Source organism: Myotis lucifugus, unplaced genomic scaffold (genome assembly GCF_000147115.1).
Source record: "Myotis lucifugus unplaced genomic scaffold, Myoluc2.0 scaffold_144, whole genome shotgun sequence".
Taxonomy (NCBI): Eukaryota; Metazoa; Chordata; class Mammalia; order Chiroptera; family Vespertilionidae; genus Myotis; species Myotis lucifugus.
Genome location: NW_005871192.1, coordinates 319660 through 342518, shown reverse-complemented (window position 1 = coordinate 342518; position 22859 = coordinate 319660). Strand labels below are relative to the sequence as shown.

The following is a 22859-nucleotide window of genomic DNA, read 5'->3' as shown; positions in this document are numbered from 1 at the left end:
GTAATATTTTAGGCTTTGCAGGCCATCTGGTCTATGTCAACTATTTAACTCTGCCACTGTAGCATGAAAGCATCCATAAACAATATGTTGACAAATGAGCAAGGGTGTGTTCAATATAACTTTGCAAAAACAGTGCGTTAGGCTTTGTGATTCAATTCAACCTGAAGTGATCAATTTAAATTTGAATATATTATTTCTAGCAGCAAAATGGAAATATTTAACCACTCAACCAGGATGATGTGCCTACATAAGGACAGTATCAGAACTTTATCTACACAAATTATAAGTTATTTAAAAAAATTTATTGGCCCCTAGCCGGTTTGGCTCAGTGGATAGAGTGTTGGCCTGCGGACTGAAGGGTCCCAGGTTCAATTCCAGTCAAGCGTACATGCCTGGGTTGTGGGCTCGATCCCCACTGGAGGGTGTGCAGGAGGCAGCCGATCAATGATTCTCTCTCATCATTGATGTTTCTATATCTCTCTCCCTCTCCCTTCCTCTCTGACATAAATAAAAACATATTTTTAAAAAATGTATTGGGCATTCTGGCTGGCTTAGGAGAGGTAGGAAAGATCTCTGAGCACACAGTTTTTGGCTGATGCTGCTGGTTACTGCCTGGGAGATCAAACCTCTATACTCTATAAATATTGATCACAGATCAGATGTGAAGGCAGAGGATTTTTTTTAAGTGATCAACTAAAATATTTTCCAGGAAAAAGTCAAGTAAAACAAAAAACAAAATTGTACAGTATCAGGGCAAAATAATTTTACTAAAGAGGACTGCCATATAAGTGAGAGTGCCCACATGTAATACTTCGATAAAAATCCCTTACGTCAAAACAAAAACCCATTGCCACTAAACTTAAGTAAAAGAGTTTTTGTTTTTTAATATATTTTTGTTGATTTCAGAGAGGAAGGGAGAAGGAGACAGAAACATCAATGATGAGAGAGAATCATTAATCGGCTGCCTCCTGCACACCCCCTACTGGGATTGAGTCCACAACCTGGGCATGTGCCCTTGACTGGAATTGAACACGGGACCCTTCAGTCCGAAGGCCAATGCTCTATCCACTGAGCCAAACCAGCTAGGGCAGTAAAAGAGTTTTAAAGTGAGCTTCCAAAAGATTTGTCAGACCATAGTTCTAATAATGGTAATGTATAAAAAAGAAAATAAGTGATAGAGAAAACATTATTAACTTACTCAAGTTTTCTGGAGTTCGGGGAATTTGTTTCCTAGTTAAGAATGGGTTAGAAACTAGAGAGTCAATCAGTTCCTCTAATTTTACTTCTTTTCCCGTAGAGAGCTGTGGTGAATCAGATAATACTGTCCTCACAACCTAAAACAGAAAAGAAAAGGTAAAGCAAAAATTACCTCCAAATTAAGCCCATTGATAGAATGCAAAAAAAGCCCTGATAATAACAGAAAGCACTTTAGTCAGCAGCCCTTCCACTGCAGATGGCATAAAAGTATACTCAACAGTGTAGCTCCCAGATACTCCCTACAGACTATCTAGGCACAATCCTACAAGGCAGCCATTTTCAATCTTTTTCATTTAATGGCACACATAAACTAATTACTAAAATTCTGCGCACATCAAAAAATATATTTTATGCCGATATGACAAAAATAATAAATATAATTTTTATTAGTTCACACCAGATGGCTATTATTGTACTAGCTGTTGTCATTTTTTTATTGACAATCTAAGAGAAAAGAGGTCAGTGGCCCTGACTAAATAGTCAGGTATTGCATGCTTTAAAAATTCTTGCGGCACCGGTTGAAAATTGCTGCTATAAGGTAACACAAAACAGTTTCCTCCCTTATTTTAAATGGATGTCCCATTATAAAGGAGAGAACAGATAAGACTCTTTATACTTAGGAAGATTTGGAGGTAGTTCTGACTACACAGTGACCTAAAACTAAACTACCATCTGCTACATCATTGAGCTTGACAACTCTATATCTGCTAAAATGATAGTTTTAAAGCAAGCAGATTCTTAATTATAAACCATTTGCACAGTAACACTTCTATTAATAAATAGAATACATTCTGACAACATATTTCTTTGCCAGAAATCTCATTATCAAATATAAATTAGTGAACAAGGCATAGATACTTTCTAAAATAAAAAAAAGTATACAAAATGAAAATAGCACTCTGTATTAATTAAAAGTGAATAAATCCAAAAAAAACACCTGACCCTTGAAATCCATAAAGAATAAATTTCCAACAACCATAATCAAATTGGCCTGCACTTACCCTCCCTTGTGAAAACAGGGCTTTTTAGAATTCAAATACTAAATATTCCTGTCACCAACACTATTAAATAAGATTCATTTCACTTTATTTTCAGAGCTTTTTGAGGTTTTGAGGGCTCTCCTTTTCCATCACATCCATTCCACTGCTACTATAAATACTTTTAACCAGAGAATGTGCCTTTCCTTCCATCGGGAAAGAAAAAAGACTGACCATCTTTTCTTTAGTGTAATCACCTAACAAAGAAAACAATAGGACTTTAGAAATTTAAAAATACTTAGAGCCCTAGCTGCTATGGGTCAGGTGGGTGGGCATTGTCCCGTGCACCAACATGTGGCCACAGTTCGATTCCCAGTTTGGGGCACAAACCCAGGTTTCAGCTGGATTACCCAGTAGGGTGCATGCAGGAAGCACCCCAAATCATTCTCAAATTGATGCTTCTCTCTCTCCCTTTCCCTTCCTCTCTCTCTAAAAATCAATAAAAATATTTTTAAGAACAATATTTAGAGACCATAAAACTGGCCCAACCTCCTCATGTTACAAACAAGAAAAATGCCTGACATCCAGCTCTCTTATTTGGACAATATTCATTTACTTATATCAAAATTGAGATAAAAGAGAGAACTCCAATACCTAAATCAATAGGTACTAAACTAGCCCTAGCTGGTTTGGCTCAGTGGATGGAGCATTGGCCATGGACTGAAGGGCCCCGGGTTCGATTCTGGCCAAAGGCATGTACCTGGGTTGCAGGTTCCCTAGCCCTAGGAGGGGGAGGAGGGGGGGGTGATGCAGGAGGCAACCAATTGATGTGTTTCTCTCACATCGATGTTTCTCTCTCTCTGTCTCTCCCCTTCCCTTCCACTCTCTCTAAAAATCAATGGAAAAATAAACTATATATATATATATATATTTATTATTATTTTTTTTAAAGAGTACTAAGCCAAATTTTTCTTTTAGTCTCTCAGGAGCTGATTTATTCTCTGAATGCTTATCTAAATTCAAACAATGCTAAGGGATGTTGTGGGAAACTGTAATAAAAATAACATTAGAAATGCTTGAGCATTTGTGTAAACTGAGTTCTGTAATACTACTGAGCAATAGTAATATTGTAGACACTTGTCAATAAAAAGTAGAACAGCATTAAGTTAGGAAAACCTAGATCATGAACAATGATGCACCTAATTATTTTGAAATACTTAGAAAGCAGGACAAAAACTTTGCTCAGTGATAATATTTTGTTCTAATATTCAAAAAGAGAGGAAGCTCAGCTAAGCAACAGACATCATTCATGACGTATTTTAATAGAGCATAACCATTGGGTATATTTACCCAACAACTGATATGTAATGGTTAACTCCAAAAAATAGCATACATGTTATTATTTTTATACTTTTGGATATTTATAGGATGGGACATGAGTTCTAAAGCATGGAAATAATCTTAACTAAGTTTATATGAAATCTATTTCTACTTTGGGGAGGAGCAATTTTGCTTTAACCATGACTTTTATATATTATCTGTGACCTCCTTCCCCAAATTTCCCCCAGTAAATCAATAATTAACTGTACTTCATTTTCAATCACAACACTATAGAGAAAATAACAGATATTTCAGTATACTTTTTACAATCTTTTTCTAACCTCTTCTGCCAGGTGATCTTGCTCTTTCTGGAATGGATCAATTTTTTTAACTGGCAGAGGGCCTCCTAATGCACTACTCTTTGTATTCTTTGCAATATATGATGATGGAAAGTCTTCCCCTTCATACTCTGGTGTTTTCTTAGAAATTGTTTCAGTTTCTTCTCTAGATGTTCCAAACTTCATGTCCTGAAGATGACAGACATAAGTTAAAATCTTAATAATTGTGCCTGATTTCCATTAGAGGTTCTTGAGTTATCATGAACCTATAAAAGTTTATTAACATTATTGTAAAATTATATGTTCACTGGCACAATTAAATAATTCCAATATTCCCCTGTAGAAGCAACAGGGAATTGTAAATCGAAATGGTACATAATGTGCAAATACTGGGAAATGTGAAAATAAAATTTTAATTTAATTGGGGTATCAACAAAAATAAATATTTTATACTAAATATAATCAGAATTAAAAATTGTTTTAAAATGTACCTTTTCAAATATTGTAACACTATTTCCATCTGATGATGAAACTGGCTGAAACAGGGAAGAAGCAGGGCTAAAAGGAAAAATAAAACAAAACAAATCCAAGTTATGAGGAGGAAAGAATCCCATACACTTTATATATCTGAATATTCTTAAAAAACTGTCTGCCCCGTATCTGTCCGTTACGATTTCTCTCAATTCGTCCCGGTCATCAAAAGGCAGTTTATTCTACGGAGGTATGGTGACAATTAGAGCAGTACTGCAGCTCAATTTGTGTATCTGCCTCCCAAATTATAAATATTTGCCTTACCTGCTATATATTTTAAGTCATCAGCATTTTTTACAAGGGTTAAATGATTTGATGAACACTCAAAAGCTTGAATAAAGGGTAAGAAGAAATTCAATTAATTAGACTGGCATTATTACAACATCCTAAATCTTTAGATCACAGAATTTCATTGTAACAGAGACTTTCAGATTCTTTTGATATTTCATGACCAAAATCAATATCTCTTATGCTGAATTTTGCTCTATAGAAATATGTTATACTAACAATAGTCCTAAGGTTATTCACTTTGTTTGTTGCATTCTACACATAGTATTCCTTAATCTCTTACATTCCCTTGCTCCTTTGAATAAACATAAAAACCTTATGTATCTTGCCCAGCCAGTGTGGCTCAGTGATTGAATGTTGACCCATGAAAAGGTCGCTGGTTCAATTCCCAGTCAGGGCATAAGCCCAGGTTGCGGGCTCAATCCCTGGTAGGGCGCATAGGAGGGAGCTGATAGATGATGTTGCTCTCTTGTTGATGTTTCTATCTCTCTATCTCTTTCCCTCCCTCTCTCTTTAAAAAAAAAAATCAATAAACATATTTTTTTTAAAAACCTTATATACATTTTCATTATAATTATAAAATAAATTATTAAATTTCTAAAGCCTTTAATTAAGCATTGACAACTTTATCTTCATCTTGAAAGAACTTTCAAATTCAATCATGTACTGGGTCTTCTTGTGGCCAAAAGCTTTTCTATTCTAGGTTATATGAAAGGCAGGATTACCAGAGACCACTTTTCAACATCAACCATGTCAGTGCACCCGGCTGGCATGGCTCAATGGTTGAGCAGAGACCTATAAACCAGGAGGTCAGGGTTCAATTCCCAGTCAGGGCATATGCTCAGGTTGCAGGCTCGATCCCCAGTGTGGGGCATGCAGAAGGTAGCCAAACAATGATTCTCTATCATTGATGTTTCTCTCTCTCTCTCCTCCTCTCCCTTCCTCTCTGAAATCAATACACACACACATATATATTTTTTAAATGTCAGTGCTTTACTTTCTGTTCAGAGCCAAAAATATAAAATTAACACTTTGCCAATATTTTATAAAATAGCAAATATGCTCCTTCCAAACAATTCAAAATCACTGAAATTGTTCATTTCAGCTTCTCCTAAACCGAATATAATCTACATATCAAAGGCAAAAAATTAACTATCTACTGCAATTTTATCTTAATTATTCCAAAAACTCAACATTAAAATGACCAAAAGCTCTGATGGAGAGCCAATAATCTATGCACCAAGGCCACTAAGATGCCATCACAAGATGGTGAGCTCCTTGAAGAAAAAGACTATTTCTTTCCAAAGGCTATTCCCAAGGGAGTATTTGATTGCTACTTAATAATGCTTAATTTTAATAAAAAAACAAATATATTCCCCAAGTATATTACATACATTTAGTTTAAAGATTTTGCTTATAACCCTAGCTGGTTTGGCTCAGTAGATAGAGAGGTGGCCTGTGGATTGAAGGGTTCTGGGTTCAATTCAGGTCAAGGGCACGTACCTCAGTTGCAGGCTCAATCCCTGGCCCTGGTTGGGACACGTGCAGGGGGCAACCAATCAATGTATCTCTCTCTGTCTCTCCCCATCCCTTTCACTCTCTCTAAAAATAATGGAAAAATATCCTCAGGTGAGGATTTAAAAAAAAAAAAATTCTTTTCTCATATAATCTGGCATCAGTTTTATGGGCCAAAAAGGGGTAACAGAAAAAAACAGGCAATAAAAATATAAGAATACGCCTTAAATTACAACAAATTAAGTAGGTTCAGTTTTTCATATATTAAATTATGGGATTTAAATGAACCAGAAGCCTTTCTTTGTTTAAAAGAATGAACTTTTTATCAAATGGCATATAAAAACCCCAACATATAATAGAGATAAAAGAGCAAACTGCTCAGGTTTAAGTGGGAAAGGTGGGACTGCCAAGAGGCTGAATTAGATTCAATTCACAGAACCAGAGGATGCTGCAGAATACAGGCTGAAAACTACAAAGTGGATGATCTCAAAGGTTCCTAAACTCTTGGGTTTAGTCAAAAGCTATGGTGATTTCAAAGAAGTTCACAGACAGAAACAACAAGAATTCAAATTCCCAAACTTGCATTAGATTATCTCCATATATGTGTTTTTCATAAAAAATGAGAAGATTCCCATGAATCCCAACATTTTTATAAAAAAGAAAAAAATATGCCCATGTATCAGAAATGTTGAATCTTTCCTGAAAATATAGACTCGCAGTGGAAAAATACTGTCTAAGAGAAGAAAATTATGGACTCTCCCACATTAAAAAAGCTTGGAAACTGGCTAAAGATGGGACTATTATTAACAAAGGGGGAAGAAAATCAATATGAAAATCAATTTTGTTTTACCTGTTGGTTAGATCATATACAGTTCCCAGTACATCACTAGCTCTTCTACAATCATTTTCCCGGTTATGCTGTTTAGGTGTATCTAAAAGAACAGAAAAATTAATTACTCTTTAGATTTTTCCATTCTAATATGTTTTTAAATTTTAAGGAAAGCCATTGCTAGATGACAGAGGATGATATTCCAGGGGCTCCTCTTCTTTCAACACGTTAGATTCTGAAAGACTATTATACACGTATCCCAAGTATCATGTACACTAATAAGAGAAACATGCAAATTGGTGTCACTCCACTACGCCCGCCAGCCAATCAGAGTGACTATGCAAATTAACCCAACAAAGATGGTAGTTAATTTGCATACGCAGGCGCGGAGCGAAGACTGAAGGCTTTGGCTGGAGTGAAGACCAAAGACTGAAGACTGAAGACTGAAGAGGCTTGGCTTCTCCACTGTAACCACAGTGGAGAAGCCAAGCCTCGCTGCGGCCAGACCAAAGGCCTGGGTCCCAGGTGCCGGAGGAAAACCGGTGCCAGCAGCCAGGGGAAGGAAGGCCTATTGTGCGAATCTTCGTGCAACGGGCTTCTAGTATATAATAAAGAGGTAATATGCAAATTGACCATCACTCCAACACACAAGATGGCCGCCCCCATGTGGCCACAAGATGGCCTGCAGGGGAGGGCAGTTGTGGGCGATCAGGCCAGTAGGGGAAGGCAGTTGTGGGTGACCAGGCCAGCAGGGGAGGGCTGTTGGGGGCAACTGAACCAGTAGGGGAGGGCAGTTGGGGGCGACTGGGACGGTAGGGGAGTGGTTAGGGGTAATCAGGCTGGCAGGCAGAAGCGGTTAGGGGCAATCAGCCATGCAAGCAGTTGGGAGCCAGCAGTCCTGGATTGTGAGAGGGATGTCTGACTGCCTGTTTAAACCCGATCCCTCGAGGGGTTCCAGATTAGACAGGGTGCAGACTGGGCTGAGAGCGCGCCCCCCCCCCCCCCCCAGTGCACGAATTTCATGCACCAGGCTTCTAGTTACTATATAAGAAACCAATGTACACTATGTAAAGTTTTCCTTTTAATTCATCATAATAGTATACCAACTTATAACACTTTCAATCTCTATGCTTTTGCAGCTAATTATAATGAAATTACTGAGATTTATATATTATTCCAAAAATGAGCACAAATACAAATATACCACAAACTTACCAGACAACCATAAACTAAAATGATTATGCACAACTATAAACAACATCTGATGGAGGTAGACACTGTTGAAATACATTTGTTGTGGTATATAACAAAGTTTGTAAGGTAAAAGTTGCTAAGTAAAAAAGCATCTAGAGCCCTAGCCCAAGCATGTCAAACTTGTGGCCCATGGGCCACATGCCTCATTTATTTGGCCCGTGTTAGCCTTTGAGTTTGACATGCTTGCCCTAGCTGGTTTGGCTCAGTGGATAGAGCATTGGCCTGCAGACTGAAGGGTCCCAGGTTCATTTCCAGTCAAGGGCACATGCCCTGGTTGCACGCTCAATTCCCAGTAGAGGGAATGCAGGAGGCAACGATCACTGATTCTCTCTCATCATTGATGTTTCTATCTCTCTCTCCCTCTCCCTTCCTCTCTGAAATCAATAAAAATATTTTTTTTTTATAAAAAGCATCTGGAACTTTGTTCTTTATTTTTTTCCTAAAGGTGATGGATGATAGGAAGCTACTGATGTGTATTACACCAGGAGATGAAAAGGATCATATTTACACCACAGAAAGACCACTGAGAGCCATTTGTAATATGGAATAGATAGAACACTGGAGGCTGAGTAGTTAGAACACAATTATAGGCATTGTGTTGTCACTTCAGCTTGGAACAGTTATCATAGTGAGAAATATTGAGAGGGAAATTTAAAAGAGAAAAAATAACCAACCTGGAAGCGAAGCAGGATACTGCAAAAGAATACTTCTTGCATATACTTCTTCTGAGGCAGGATCAAATGAAAGAGGAGACATAGGTGGTAAAAGATCCACAGCCTTAAAACAGAGAATTCATAATTTGAAATATACACATTTTACTCACTACCACACAACAATATTAAGTTAATCTATGACTGGTTGATTCCAACAAAGACAGAATTACTATGCATATAAATTATCCTATAATTATTTTTAAAACAAGGAGTACTAAAAAAATAAAAAAACAAGGAGTACTATATTAGGAACAAGGACACTACTTTGCCTTCAGCTATATCTCAAATGTAATAGTACTTGTAACATCAAGAGGAACATCTCATTTTTTAATACAATTCTCTAATTCTAAAAATAGTAACTATAAATCACAAAAGCCACTTTATTAATACTCTAATATGTATTTAGAAGAATTACAAAAACAAAACATTTGATCTTTAGGAGCAAATGCAAAATGACAAACATAAACACACACAGCATTTCTAAGTCATTCTGTAACATGATAAATCAAGAGATTGCCTTATATTAAACTACTCTCCAAAAGGCAAGTCAATCCCAGACAAGAAAAGGATAAAGGAGTTCATCACTTCCAAACCAGTATTACAAGAAATGTTTAAGAGTTTTTTTTGAGAGAAAAAAAAAAGACTATGAATAATAAAATGACAATAACTACATATCTATCAATAAGTACTTTAAACGTAAATGGGTTAAATACTCCAATCAAAAGACATAGGGCAGTTGAATGGATAAGAAAAAAAAGACCCTTACCTATGCTGCCTACAAGAGACTCACTTCAGATAGAAAGACACACACAGACTGAAAGTAAAGGGATGGAAAAGATACTTCATGAAAATAAAAACAAAAACAAAACAGCTGAGGTATCAATACTTATACAAGACAAAATAGACTTTAAAACAAAGGCTATAGCCCTAGCCGGTTTTGCTCAGTGGATAGAGCGTCGACCTGCGGACTAAAGGGTCCCAGATTCGATTCCGCTCAAGGGCACATGCCCAGGTTGCGGGCTTGATCCCCAGTGGGGGGCATGCAGGAGGCAGCCAATCAATGACTCTCTCATCCCTGATGTTTCTCTCTCTCTCTCTCCCTCTTCCTTCCTCTCTGAAACTAATAAAAATATATTTAAAAAATAAATAAATAAAAAATAAAAGAAAGTCCATAACAAAACACATCTGGGTATTTGTCCAAAGAAGCCCAAAACACTAATTCAAAAAGACAGATGTATCCATATGTTCACTGCAGCTTTACTTACAATAGCCAAGATACGGAAGCAACTTAAGTGTCCATCAATAGGTGAATGGAAAGTAGAGCAGCACTAGCCAGTTTGGCTTAGTGCAGTGGTTCTCAACCTTCTGGCCCTTTAAATACAGTTCCTCAGGTTGTGACCCAACCATAAAATTATTTTCGTTGCTACTTCATAACTGTAATGTTGCTACTGTTATGAATCGTAATGTAAATATCTGATATGCAGGATGGTCTTAGGCGACCCCTGTGAAAGGGTCGTTCGACCGCCAAAGGGGTCGCGACCCACAGGTTGAGAACCGCTGGCTTAGTGGATAGAGCGCCAGCTTGTAGACTGAAAAGTCCCAGGTTCGATTCTGGTCAAGGGCACATGCCCTGGTTGTGGGCTAAATCCCCAATAGGGGGCGTGCAGGATGATGCTGATCAATGATTCTCATCATTGATGTTTCTATCTATCTCTCTCCCTCTCCCTTCCTTTCTGAAATCAATTTAAAAAAAAAAGTAGTGCATATATGACTCAGCCATAAAAAAGAATGAAATCTTGACATCTGTAACAACATGGATGGACCTAAAGGGTACTGTGCTAAGTGAAGTAAGTCAGATAGAAAAAGATAAATGCCATATGATTTCACTTACATGTGGTATCTAAAAACCAAATGAACAAACAAAACAGAAACAAACTCATAGATACAGAGAACAGTTTGATGGTAACCAGATGGGAGGGGGAGTTGGAGGGATGGGTGAAAAAGGGGAAGAAATTAAGAATTACAAATTGGTAGTTACAAAATTGTCATGGGGATATAAAAGACATCATAGAGAATACAGTCAATAATATTATAATAACTATGTGCAGTGTCAGATAGGTACGAGATTTATCAAGGTGATCACCTCATAGGTCATATAAATGTATAAACACTATGTGTATACCTGAAACTAATATACTGTATGCCAACTATAACAGAAAAATTAAAAACAAAACAAAACACAGCAAAAGAAAACATCAACAAAACAACAAGAAAGCCCAATGCATGGAAGAACATATTTGCCAATGTTATCACTAATAAGAGTTTAATCTCCAACATTTACAGGGAACTCATACAACTTAACAAAAGGAAGATAAACAACCCAATCAAAAAATGGGCAATGGACTTAGATACTTTTCGAAAGAGGACATAAGGAAGGCCAAGAGACATATGAAAACATGCTCAAAGTCAGTAACCATCCAAGAGATGCAAATCAAAACAACAATGCAGTACCATCTCACACCTGTCAGAATGGCTATCATCAACAAATCAACAAACAACAAGTGCTGGCAAGGATGCAGAGAAAAAGGGACCCTCATGCACTGCTGGTGGGAATGCAGACTGGTGCAGTCACTGTGGAGAACAGTACGGAGTTTCCTCAAAAAACTAAAAATGGAACTCCCATTTGACCCAGTGATCCCACTTCTAGGAATATATCCCAAGAAACTAGAAACACCAATCAGAAAGAATATATGCACCCCTATGTTCATAGCAGCACAATTTACCACAGCTAAGATTAGGAAACAGCCTAAGTGCCCATCAACAGATGAGTCGATTAAAAAACGGTGGTACATCTACACAATGGAGTACTACGCCGCTATAAAAGAGAAGGAATTCTTACCATTTACAACAGCATGGATGGAACTGGAGAGCATTATGCTAAGCGAAATAAGCCAGTCAGAGAAAGATAAATATCACATGATCTCATTCATTTGTGGAATATAATGAACAACATAAACTGATGAACAAAAACAGATCCAGAGATAGAGAAGCATCTATCAGACCATCAAACCTCAGATGGAAGGTAGGGGAGGGTGGGAGGAAGGGGGAGAGATCAACCAAAGGACTTGTATGCATGCATATAAGCCTAACCAATGGACACAGACACCAGGGGGGTGAGGGCATGAGTGGGATGGGTGGGGGGGCAATAAGGGGGTAAGGACACATATGTAATACCTTAATCAATAAAGAAAACAAACAAACAAATAACAAAAACTGATTATAAAAACAATCCCATTTACCATCGCACCAAAAAAATTAATATACCTAGGAATAAACTTAACTAAAGAGGTAAAAGACCTCTACTCAGAAAACTACAGGACGTTGAAAAAAGAGATAGAGGAAGACATAAAGAGATGGAAGAACATACCATGTTCTTGGATTGGTAGAATCAGCATCATCAAAATGTCCATACTACCCAAAGCAATCTATAAATTCAACGCACGTCCCATTAAAATACCAATGGCCTACTTCAAAGATCTAGAACGAACTCTCCAAAAATTCATCTGGAATAAAAAAAGACCCCGAATAGCTGCAGCGATCCTGAGAAAGAACAAAGTAGGTGGGATCTCAATGCCAGATATCAAGCTGTATTACAAAGCCACTGTTCTCAAAACTGCCTGGTACTGGCACAAGAACAGACATATAGATCAGTGGAATAGAATAGAGAGTCCAGAAATTAGCCCGAACCAATATGCTCAATTAATATTTGACAAAGGAGGCAAGAACATACAATGGAGCCAAGATAGTCTCTTCAATAAATGGTGTTGGGAAAATTGGACAGATATATGCAAGAAAATGAAACTAGACCACCAACTTACACCATACACAAGAATAAACTCAAAATGGATAAAGGACTTAAATGTACGACAGGAAACCATAAAAATTCTAGAAGAATACAAAGGCAACAAAATCTCAGACATATGCCAAAGCAATTTCTTCACTGATACAGCTCCTAGGGCAGTTGAAACTAAAGAGAAAATGAACAAATGGGACTACATCAAAATAAAAAGCTTCTGCACAGCAAAAGAAACCATCAACAAAACAACAAGAAAACCCACTGCGTGGGAAAACATATTTACCAACGTCATATCTGATAAGGGCCTAATCTCCAAAATTTATAGGGAACTCATACAACTTAACAAAAAGAAGATAAACAATCCAATCAAAAAATGGGCAAAGGATCTAAATAGACACCTTTCAAAAGAGGACATTCAGAAAGCCAAGAGACATATGAAAACATGCTCAAAGTCGCTAATCATCCGAGAGATGCAAATCCAAACAACAATGAGGTACCATCTCACACCTGTCAGAATGGCTATCATCAACAAATCAACAAACGACAAGTGCTGGAGAGGATGTGGAGAAAAAGGAACACTTGTGCACTGCTGGTGGGAATGCAGACTGGTGCAGCCACTATGGAAGACAGTATGGAGTTTCCTCAAAAAGCTGGAAATGGAACTCCCATTTGACCCTGTGATCCCACTTCTAGGAATATATCCCAAGAAACCAGAAACACCAATCAGAAAGGATATGTGCACCCATATGTTCATAGCAGCACAATTCACCATAGCTAAGATCTGGAAACAGCCTAAGTGCCCATCAGTAGATGAATGGATTAGAAAACTGTGGTACATCTACACGATGGAATACTATGCTGCTGTAAAAAAGAAGGAACTCTTACCATTTGCAACAGCATGGATGGAACTGGAGAGCATTATGCTAAGTGAAATAAGCCAGTCAATGAAGGAATAATACCACATGATCTCACTCATTCATGGATAATAAAGACCATCACAAACTTTTGAACAATAATAGATACAGAGGCAGAGCTGCCTCAAACTGATTGTCAAACTGCAGTGGGAAGGCCAGAGAGGGTTGGGGGGCAGAAGGGAGGGGAGTAAGAGATCAACCGAAGGACTTGTATGCATGCATATAAGCATAACTAATGGACATAAGACACTGGGGGGTAAGGGAGGGCAGGGGATTGTCAAGGGCGGGGGGTGGGGGAAGGACACATATGTAATACCCTTTGTAATACTTATTATAATATTTTTTTAAAAAGAATAAAAAAAAAAAAGAAAACAAAAACAAAAAAACAAAAAAAACTGAAAAAGGCAAAAGGCAAGTCAATATTACTTACTGGAGTCCAACCTTTAATTAGATTAAAAGGAGACAATCCAAGAAATTCTTTCCACTTTTTATGCCATTTTCCTTGTTTTTCAACAATAGAATGTGTTATAGTTGTAAGATCTTCTTCTAATTTATGCCTATAATAGCATAAAATAATTATTCAAAACACGAATATATAATAAAATTATTGAGTAAAATTTAAGAAGTTTGTAGAAAAAGGAAAGAAATAAAGTCAATACAGCACATATAAGTTGAATAAACTCTCATAATAAACTCTCAGAACCTAAAATACCTTTATTCCTTTTAAGACTAGAAAACAACTGGAGTGGCTCAGTGGATAGAGCATCATCCCATGGACGAAGAGGTTCTGAGTTCGATTTCCAGTCAGGGCACATGCCTGGGTTGTAGGATCCATTGAAGACTCCATTTAATAACTGAGTAACTGTTAGGGGCAGCCGATCGATGTTTCTATCTCTCATCAATGTTTCTATCTCTCTTTTCCTCTCCCTCTCTATCTAAAAATAAATATGGACACAGACAATGGGGTGGTGAGGGCCTGGGATGGGAGGAGGGCAGGAGCAGGCCAAAAGAAGTTATTGAAGGGGCAGGGGAGGAGGACCTATGTAATACTTTCAAAAATAAAGATTTTAAAAAATAAAATAAAAACAAAACAAATAAATAAAAAAGAAAGCAATAATACACCTATTACTCCATTTATCTTTAAAATACAATTTTTTTCAGCCTTGGGTAGTGTGGCTCAGTTGGTTGAGCATAGTCCCATGCACTGAAAGGTCACTGGTTCCATTCCTGGTCAGGACACATGCAGAGGTTGTGGGATCAATCCCCAGTCTGGGTGTGTACAGAAGGCAACTGATCGATGTTTCTCTCTCACACCCATGTTTCTCTCTCTCTCTCCCTCTCCCTCTCCTTCTCCCTTCATTTCAGAGAGAGAGAAAGAGAGGAGAGAGAAACATCAATGAAGAGAGAGAATCATTGATCAGCTGTCTCCCACACACCCCCTACTAGGGATTGAACCCGCAATCTGGGCATGTGCCCTGACCAGGAATTGAAAGATGACCTCCTGGTTCATAGGTCAGCACTCAACCATTGAGCCACAATGGCCAGGCAAAAACATATCAATAAAAAAATAAAATACAATTTATTTCCTGGTTCTGAACTCAAATCAAAATTCTACTCCCCTTATCTGTCCTGTCCATGCCTAAAGACAGCCCATACCTCTCAGTCACTCTGCTCAAATAAAAAACTTTTCTGAGCCCTAGTTTTGTTTTGTTTTTTAATTTAATTTCTCTAGATCCTTTTTTTAAAAAATTGATTTCAGGAAGGAAGGGAGACGGAGAGATAGAAACATCAATGATGAGAGAGAATCACCGACTGGCTGCCTCCTACACACACCTTACTGGGGATCGAGCCCGCAACCTGGGCATGTGCCCTGGACTGGAATCGAACCTGGGACCCTTCAGTCCGCAGGCCTATCCACTGAGCCAAACCAGCTAGGGCCTGAAGCCTAGTTTTATTAGTAGATCCCACAAAAGAAAAGCAATAGAAAAGTTAAAATTATTTCATAAAGAATTATCACTCACAGCAAATAATATATTCCAGACATAAAAAAAATTACATTAATTTTCCTTTCTACTTCATGTGTCTCTCTGAAAGCTAATGACAGGTTTTTGAGTAGTAGTAAAATGTTCACACTTGTTTGCCAAAGCTAAAGAGTTGTTAAACTACATGAGTTGTGCTGAGAATTTATTAAAACCATTCTACTCCTCACCCAATAAAATAACAGAGAATCTTACTAGTGTACCTCATATGCTGCAGATCCAATAATCTTTCTCTCTGTAATTTGGCCTCTTTTTCAAGGAAGCGAAGGTCTATTGTCAGTTTTGCTTGGTCAGCCTGACAACATTCATATTTCATTATTTTCAAGACTTCATTTAATAACTGAATAACTGTCAACAGGTTCAATTTCCCAGCCTCATAAACATTTCCTATGTGCAACTAAGGGTTCAAAGGGGGGGAAAAAAGTAGTAAACTATAAGTTCTTAACATAATAAACTACTATATAAACATACTTATATGTTTTACTATTATAATAAAAGGTTACCTTAAAGAATAAAAAAAAAAAAGTTAAATGTCTACCCCAAAATAACACTATGTAAATAATTTTGGTCCAAAGAAAACTGTTGTGGAACAATTAACATGCCATACTACAGTTTTGTTATGTAAAAAGTTGAAAACTGGAATAAAAGAAATGCAAATAAATGAAAGCAAAATAAAGATTAAGGAAAAAAGAGCAGAATTGGAGAAAGATTATGAATTCATGTCTTGTTTTGTTCCTGCAGCCTATCGGCTGAGGCCAGGCAATGGTTCAAGCCAGTTTGCTCTGGCATGGGGCACTATGAAAGACCCAAGGGGATGGGCCTGCCATAAATCCAAACCCATGTATGATAAATCATGTTTTAACAAAAGCTGCAAATTGATGGTACCTACAGGCTAAATCCAAACTTAGACATGATTTTTGACCTACATAGTTCCAGTGTTTTAAAATCATTTGGCCCTAGCCTGTATGGCTCAGTGGATAGAGCATCGGCCTGCGGGCCAAAGGGTCCCAGGTTTTATTTCAGTCAAGGGCATGTACCTTGGTTGCAGGCTCCTTTCTCCCTGGCTCTGTTCAGGGCTTGTGCAAGAGGCAACCAATCGATGTGTTTCTCTCACTTCCATGTTTCTCTCTGTCATTCCCTCTCTTTTCCACTCTCCCTAAAAATCAATGGAAAAATATCCTTGGGGGAGAATTAACAAGAAAAAAATCATTTTAATTAGTTGCCAATATTTTTAATCATAGATTTCACATAAAAATTACTATTTCTCTACCCAAAGCACGGAGGCATAGAACAGACTGACATTCTCAATGTAGGGTTGGGGGGATGAGAAGAGAGAAACCAAAAAACTTATATACATAGCCCATGGACATGGGCAATAGGGTAGTGAAGACCTACGGGGGGGTTGGGGGGGGGTACTGGCTGGGAGGAGGAGGTTAAGGGGTGGGGATGGGGGTGGGAAATACTGTAATACTATCAACAATAAAAAATATATTTAACAAGATTTATAAAAATTACTTCTCCAAAGACCTCATCACTTCCCACTTTATCCTATTACACACAATTAGTGTACTTCATTTATACACATTACCTGCCTAGTCCCTCTAGGACTCTCAGATCCTCATTTTTATGTGCTCTGAATGTGAAGTGCCTGTCATGTTACCTATGAAAGCTCTTCAGGGTCACAATATTTTATCTTTGTATCCCCTGTACTATAATCAATACCTGGCATATAGTAAATTATTATAAATTGTAAGTTTAATTTTTTTTAAAGTAGATGGAAGTGTCTCATAAGCAAGTGGAAATAATTTCTTTTAACTTTTTTAAATCCTCACCCAAGGATTATGTTCATTGATTTGAGAGAGAGGAGAAGGGGGGAAACATCAATTGGTTGCCTCCTGTACCCACCCACCAGGGATCAAACCCACAACCTAGATATGCAGCCTGACCATAAATTGAATCTGCCACCTTTTGGTGTACGGGATGGACTATGCTCCAACCGAGCCACTCAGCCAAAGAGCAAGTGGAAATAATTTGATGTAGCCTGGGTTAAAGGAGAGAGGCTGGAAATACCAATTTGAGAATCTATACTAATAAAAGAGTAATATGCTAATTAGACCAGACCTGCTGGAGACCTTCCGGACATCCTTCCGGACAAAGCCTGGGGCTTGGCCAGCCTGCAAACTGCCCCCAAACAGCCCTCAGCCCCTCATCCAGGCCAGCCATGCCCCCCAGCAGGGATCCTCACCCCGATGGGGGCGTGGCTGGCCTGCAAACCACCCCAGGCCCCTCGCCCAGGCTGGCCCCACACCCCAAGGGGACCCCAACCTGATCCAGGACCCCCTTCAGGGCAGACCAGCCAGCCCCCACCCATGCACCAGGCCTCTATAAAAGAATAATATGCTAATTAGACTGGGAGACGTTCTGGAAATCTTCTGGACGTCCTTCCAGACAAAGCCATGGTGGCAGGGCCGAGTCAGAGGCGATTAGAGGCAATCAGGCCAGCAGGGGAGGGCAGTTGGGGGCAATCAGTCCAGCAGGGGTGGGCAGCTAGGGGTGCTCAGGCCAGAAGGGGAGGGGGGCAGTTGGAGTTGATCAGGCCGGCAGGCAGAGTGGTTAGGGGTGATCAGGCAGGCAGGTAGGTGAGTGGTTAGGAGCCAGCGGTCCTGGATTGCGAGAGGAATGTCCAACTGCCGGCAGTTGGACATCCCCTGAGGAGTCCCAGATTGGAGATGGAGGCCAGGCTAAGGGACACACACCCCCATGCAAGAATTTTATGCACCAGGCCACTAGTATTAATATATAGGAAGCTGATAAAGCCATAGAATTGGTTAAGAAAATATACATGAATTTATAATGTGGGAAAGAAAGAAGGACATTAAAGGAACCATGGGAGCACTTTCATGTAAAAGTCAAGCAGAGAAAAAGGAATCAGTGAAAATACTGAGAACAGCAAACTGAAAAATCAGAGGAGAGCAGAGAAATTGAAGTCACAAAAGCTAAAGGAAGAAAACACTCTGAAATATTAATAGCATCAAGATGAAAGAGAAAGCAGAGAGGATAGAGCCTTTTTAAGAAGACTTTTTAAGATAGAGCCTTTTTAATTTAGCAATCAGGAGATCATTGTTGTTCTATTAGAGAATTTATGAAGAACTAAAAGTACCATATCATCTTCCTAAATAACTTCCTACTCTCTACACTATATATGATATAACACCATACAAGGTAGGGACAATTAATAAAAGTTGATGGATATAAAGACACACAGCCTTGCCTTAATTGGTTTGGCTCAGTGGATAGAGTGTTGGCCTGTGGATTGCAGGGTCCCAGGTTCAATTCAGGTCAAGAGCACATACTTAGGTTACAGGCTCAATCCTTGGCCCTGGTCAGAGTGCAGGTGGGGAGCAACCAATCAATGTGTCTCTCACATCAATGTTTCTCTCTGTCTCTCCCCCTTTCTTCCACTCCCTAAAAAATCAATGGAAAAATATCCTCAAGTGAGGATTAACAAAAAATAAATAAAATAAAAAATAATCAATAAAAAGATACACAGCTTTATCAGAACCCCTGTGTATAAAAGTTTTACTAGATATACTCAAAAATAAATTTGGAAAACACTGTAAGGAAAACATGTACTATATAAAATAACTGCATGAAGGGAGTCATCTCAAAAGCTTCTTTAATATCAAATGCTTACCTGACACATTTGTTTCTCAATTTTGTCAAGTAAGAGCCTTGGAACATCAATAGCAACGTTAGTTCCATCTAAAGTATACTGGTCAGCGAGACTGAGGACTGAACTAACAATTTCTCTCTCTTCTTCCAAAAACAGGAGAGTTTCATTCACTGAAGCCCACAAAGACCGAACCTTTGAAAACAGACAAACAAAACATATAAAGTCTACATGTAATCTGTACATACATGAAAGAAATGTAAAACACAACTTTACGCTTACTCCTAAGAACAAATGAAGTATTCCTGGAATGGCTTCTGGTGAGGAAATTAGCTAACTATATTTTACTTTTTTAAAAAAACTGTATTTTTAATAGTCTAAAATCACTGGTAGTATTTCCAATGGGGATTTTTTTATTTACATAGGAAAATACTTATAGAACTTTAATAAGTTATGTGCACACAGCTTTTAGAAAAGATTGCATTTTGTAATGAATATATATTTAGATATCTTGGAGTTGTATTTTTTTATGCTGACCCTTAAATTGTCATCGTTTTTCAAGAACAAGAGGTTTAAGACTCTTATAAATTGTAAACCAGAAAATGTTTACTAACCATTATCGCCAAGCATCTCAAAGAAGAGGAAGAGGGAATTCAACATGGACATATTTCAGGCAAAATGCCCCAAAAATTCAACAAAGTAAAATTAATAAAATTATTTAAAAATCTGATCCCCTAATTAAATTAGTTTCTTCTATTTATTCTTTTTAACATTCTCAAAGGGTTGTCAATAAACACTCTAAATATCTCTGAAGCTGTTTTAATGGTTTACTTGTTTTATTACAATCCTAAAATCCCAAGATGCATGCAATACAGCATGTAGCTGGTATCTTTTCTTGAGGTAAATTCAAGTATTTTGGCAAACTAATAAAGTTTAATAATAATAATAATCTCCAGCAGGGCTTTAAAACTAAAGAATTTCTCAGGAGAATCTAGCCCACTATGATTTTCAAAACAAATCTAAGAAGCCTTATACTACCAAGATGCAAGTAGTATTTCCTGTACTCTGACATGCTAGCAATCTAAGGAAGATTTTTCAGGAAGAAATAATAAAATATTTTCATGAGAAAACAAAAACAAGAATACTACACATTGCCCTGACCGCTTTGGCTCAGTGGATAGAGCATAGGCCTGCGGACTCAAGGGTCCCAGGTTCGATTCCGGTCAAGGGCATGTACCTTGGTTGCAGGCACATCCCCAGTAGGAGATGTGCGGGAGGCAGCTGATTGATGTTTCTCTCTCATCGGTCTGACTCTCTATCCCTCTCCCTTCCTCTCTGTAAAAAATCAATAAAATATTTTAAAAAAAAAAAGAATACTACACATTAATCATAAGTCATTCAAGTTTCAAAAAGTTAAAAGGTTTGAAAACCATGCTTTTTTTAAAATATATTTTTATTGATTTTCAGAGAGGAACGGAGAGGGAAAGACAGGTAGAAACATCAATGATGAGAGAATCATTGATCGGCTGCCTCCTGCACGCCCCGCACTGGGGATCGAACCCGCAACCCGAGCATGTGCCCTTGACCAAAATCGAACCTGGGACCCTTCAGTCCGCAGCCAGACGCTCTATCCTCTGAGCCAAATTGGCTAGAGCAACCATGCTTCTTTAAAAACAAGAATACTACACATTGCCCTGACCGCTTTGGCTCAGTGGATAGAGCATAGGCCTGCGGACTCAAGGGTCCCAGGTTCGATTCCAGTTAAGGGCACATGCCCAGGTTGCTGGCTTGATCCCCAGTAGGGGGCATGCAGGAGGCAGCCAATCAATGACTATCTCTCATCATTGATGTTTCTATTTCTCTCCCTCTCCCTTCCTCTCTGAAATCAATAAAAAATATATGTGTGTGTTTTTTAAAAAGATGCTGCGTTCAATAAGAATATTCACATGCACTAAACTGGAAGCTCCATGAGAAAAGTGACTTTGCCTGTTTTTGTCATTCCTATAGCAGCTGTAATATCTAGAAGAAAGCATAGCAAATGGCAGATGATCAATTACTCACTAAATGAACAATTATTTCCTGAGGATGGCACTCACCTTTTCCAGGGACAAAGTGCCTGAGCAGCCAAATTAATACCCAAAGAAGCATGATGGCCACAGAATCAGAACAACGATCTTGAAGACAGATGTCATCTGAACACAGAAGCCTAAGAAAACACTCCTACCCCACATCAAAGTCAACCTCTAAAGCAAGCACGTCAAACTCAAAGGCTAACACGGGCCAAATAAACAAGGTTTAAGTTTATGTGGGCCGCAAAAAAACAAAAGCTCCAATTTTCATAAAAACGTAGGTTTATTTCAATAGAGACATGCTGAATACAAAGGGCTGAAATAAATGAGTAATCGTTAACATAAAATAGAACATTTTAATAAAAATTAATAATTTTTTCTTGAACATTAACTTACCAGACACTGAACAACTGCACAAATAAGCGTAACGCAAATAAACCTATTTTTCTTGTTCTCTGAAAGCAAAATATTTCCTGTTGCTTACACCAAACAAGTCAGTACAAGAGTAATGACGAGCCCTGACCGGTTTGGCTCAGTGGATAGAGCGTCGGCCTGCGGAGTCAAGGGTCCCGGGTTCGATTCTGATCAAGGGCATGTAACTTGGTTGCAGGCACATACCCAGTGGGGAGTGTGCAGGAGGCAGCTGATCAATGTTTCTAACTCTCTATCCCTCTCCCTTCCTCTCTGTAAAAAATCAATAAAATATATTTTAAAATATATATATATATATTTTAAAAAAAAGAGTAATGACGAGGCAATCGGCTGCTAAAATATTTGCTGCTAGTATTAGTGGAGAGAAATGGTGAGCCCGAATGTAGGGCGCATAAGGGAAAGGAATGCAACACGATTATAGTAATCAGTCATCAGCGAATATTGTCATTCGTTATTAATAATTATGTATAGCCGAAGCCGGTTTGGCTCAGTGGATAGAGCGTCGGCCTGCGGACTGAAGGGTCCCGGGTTCGATTCCGGTCAAGGGCATGTACCTGGGTTGCGGGCACATCCCCAGTGGGGGGTGTGCAGGAGGCAGCTGATGTTTCTCTCTCATCGATGTTTCTGACTCTCTATCTCTCTCCCTTCCTCTCTGTAAAAAATCAATAAAATATATTTTAAAAAAAATAATAATAATTATGTATAACAAGATATTGTAAAAATTAAGTTACAAAATTTTTATTAAAATGTTTCTTACATACCGTTATATTGGCTGGACGGCAAAAATATTCATTGTGGGACGCATGCAACCCGAGGGCCATGAGCTTGACATGCTTGCTCTAAAGCCTTCGACCATT

General features: G+C 38.3%; 1 protein-coding gene and 2 non-coding genes across 4 annotated transcripts in view; all 3 read right to left on the bottom strand.

Moving 5' to 3' along the window:
- HAUS6 (HAUS augmin like complex subunit 6) overlaps positions 1-22859 on the bottom strand; it is a 40984-nt gene that overhangs the window by 2491 nt on the left and 15634 nt on the right. Inside the window, exons 8-15 of one of the 2 annotated variants that reach the window (XM_006094803.3) lie at positions 19526-19696; positions 16035-16228; positions 14223-14349; positions 8984-9086; positions 7077-7158; positions 4384-4450; positions 3896-4081; positions 1199-1334 (exon numbers count right to left, since the gene is read on the bottom strand). In XM_006094803.3, the coding sequence (XP_006094865.1) occupies positions 1199-1334; positions 3896-4081; positions 4384-4450; positions 7077-7158; positions 8984-9086; positions 14223-14349; positions 16035-16228; positions 19526-19696 (1066 nt within the window). The remainder of the gene's footprint in view (positions 1-1198; positions 1335-3895; positions 4082-4383; positions 4451-7076; positions 7159-8983; positions 9087-14222; positions 14350-16034; positions 16229-19525; positions 19697-22859) is intronic. The other variant, XM_023758916.1, reaches the window with a different exon arrangement.
- LOC111827230 lies at positions 4536-4666 on the bottom strand. Its single transcript, XR_002830729.1, has one exon.
- On the bottom strand, positions 16546-16674 carry LOC111827231. Its single transcript, XR_002830730.1, has one exon. It is a non-coding gene; the product is annotated as a small nucleolar RNA SNORA42/SNORA80 family (small nucleolar RNA).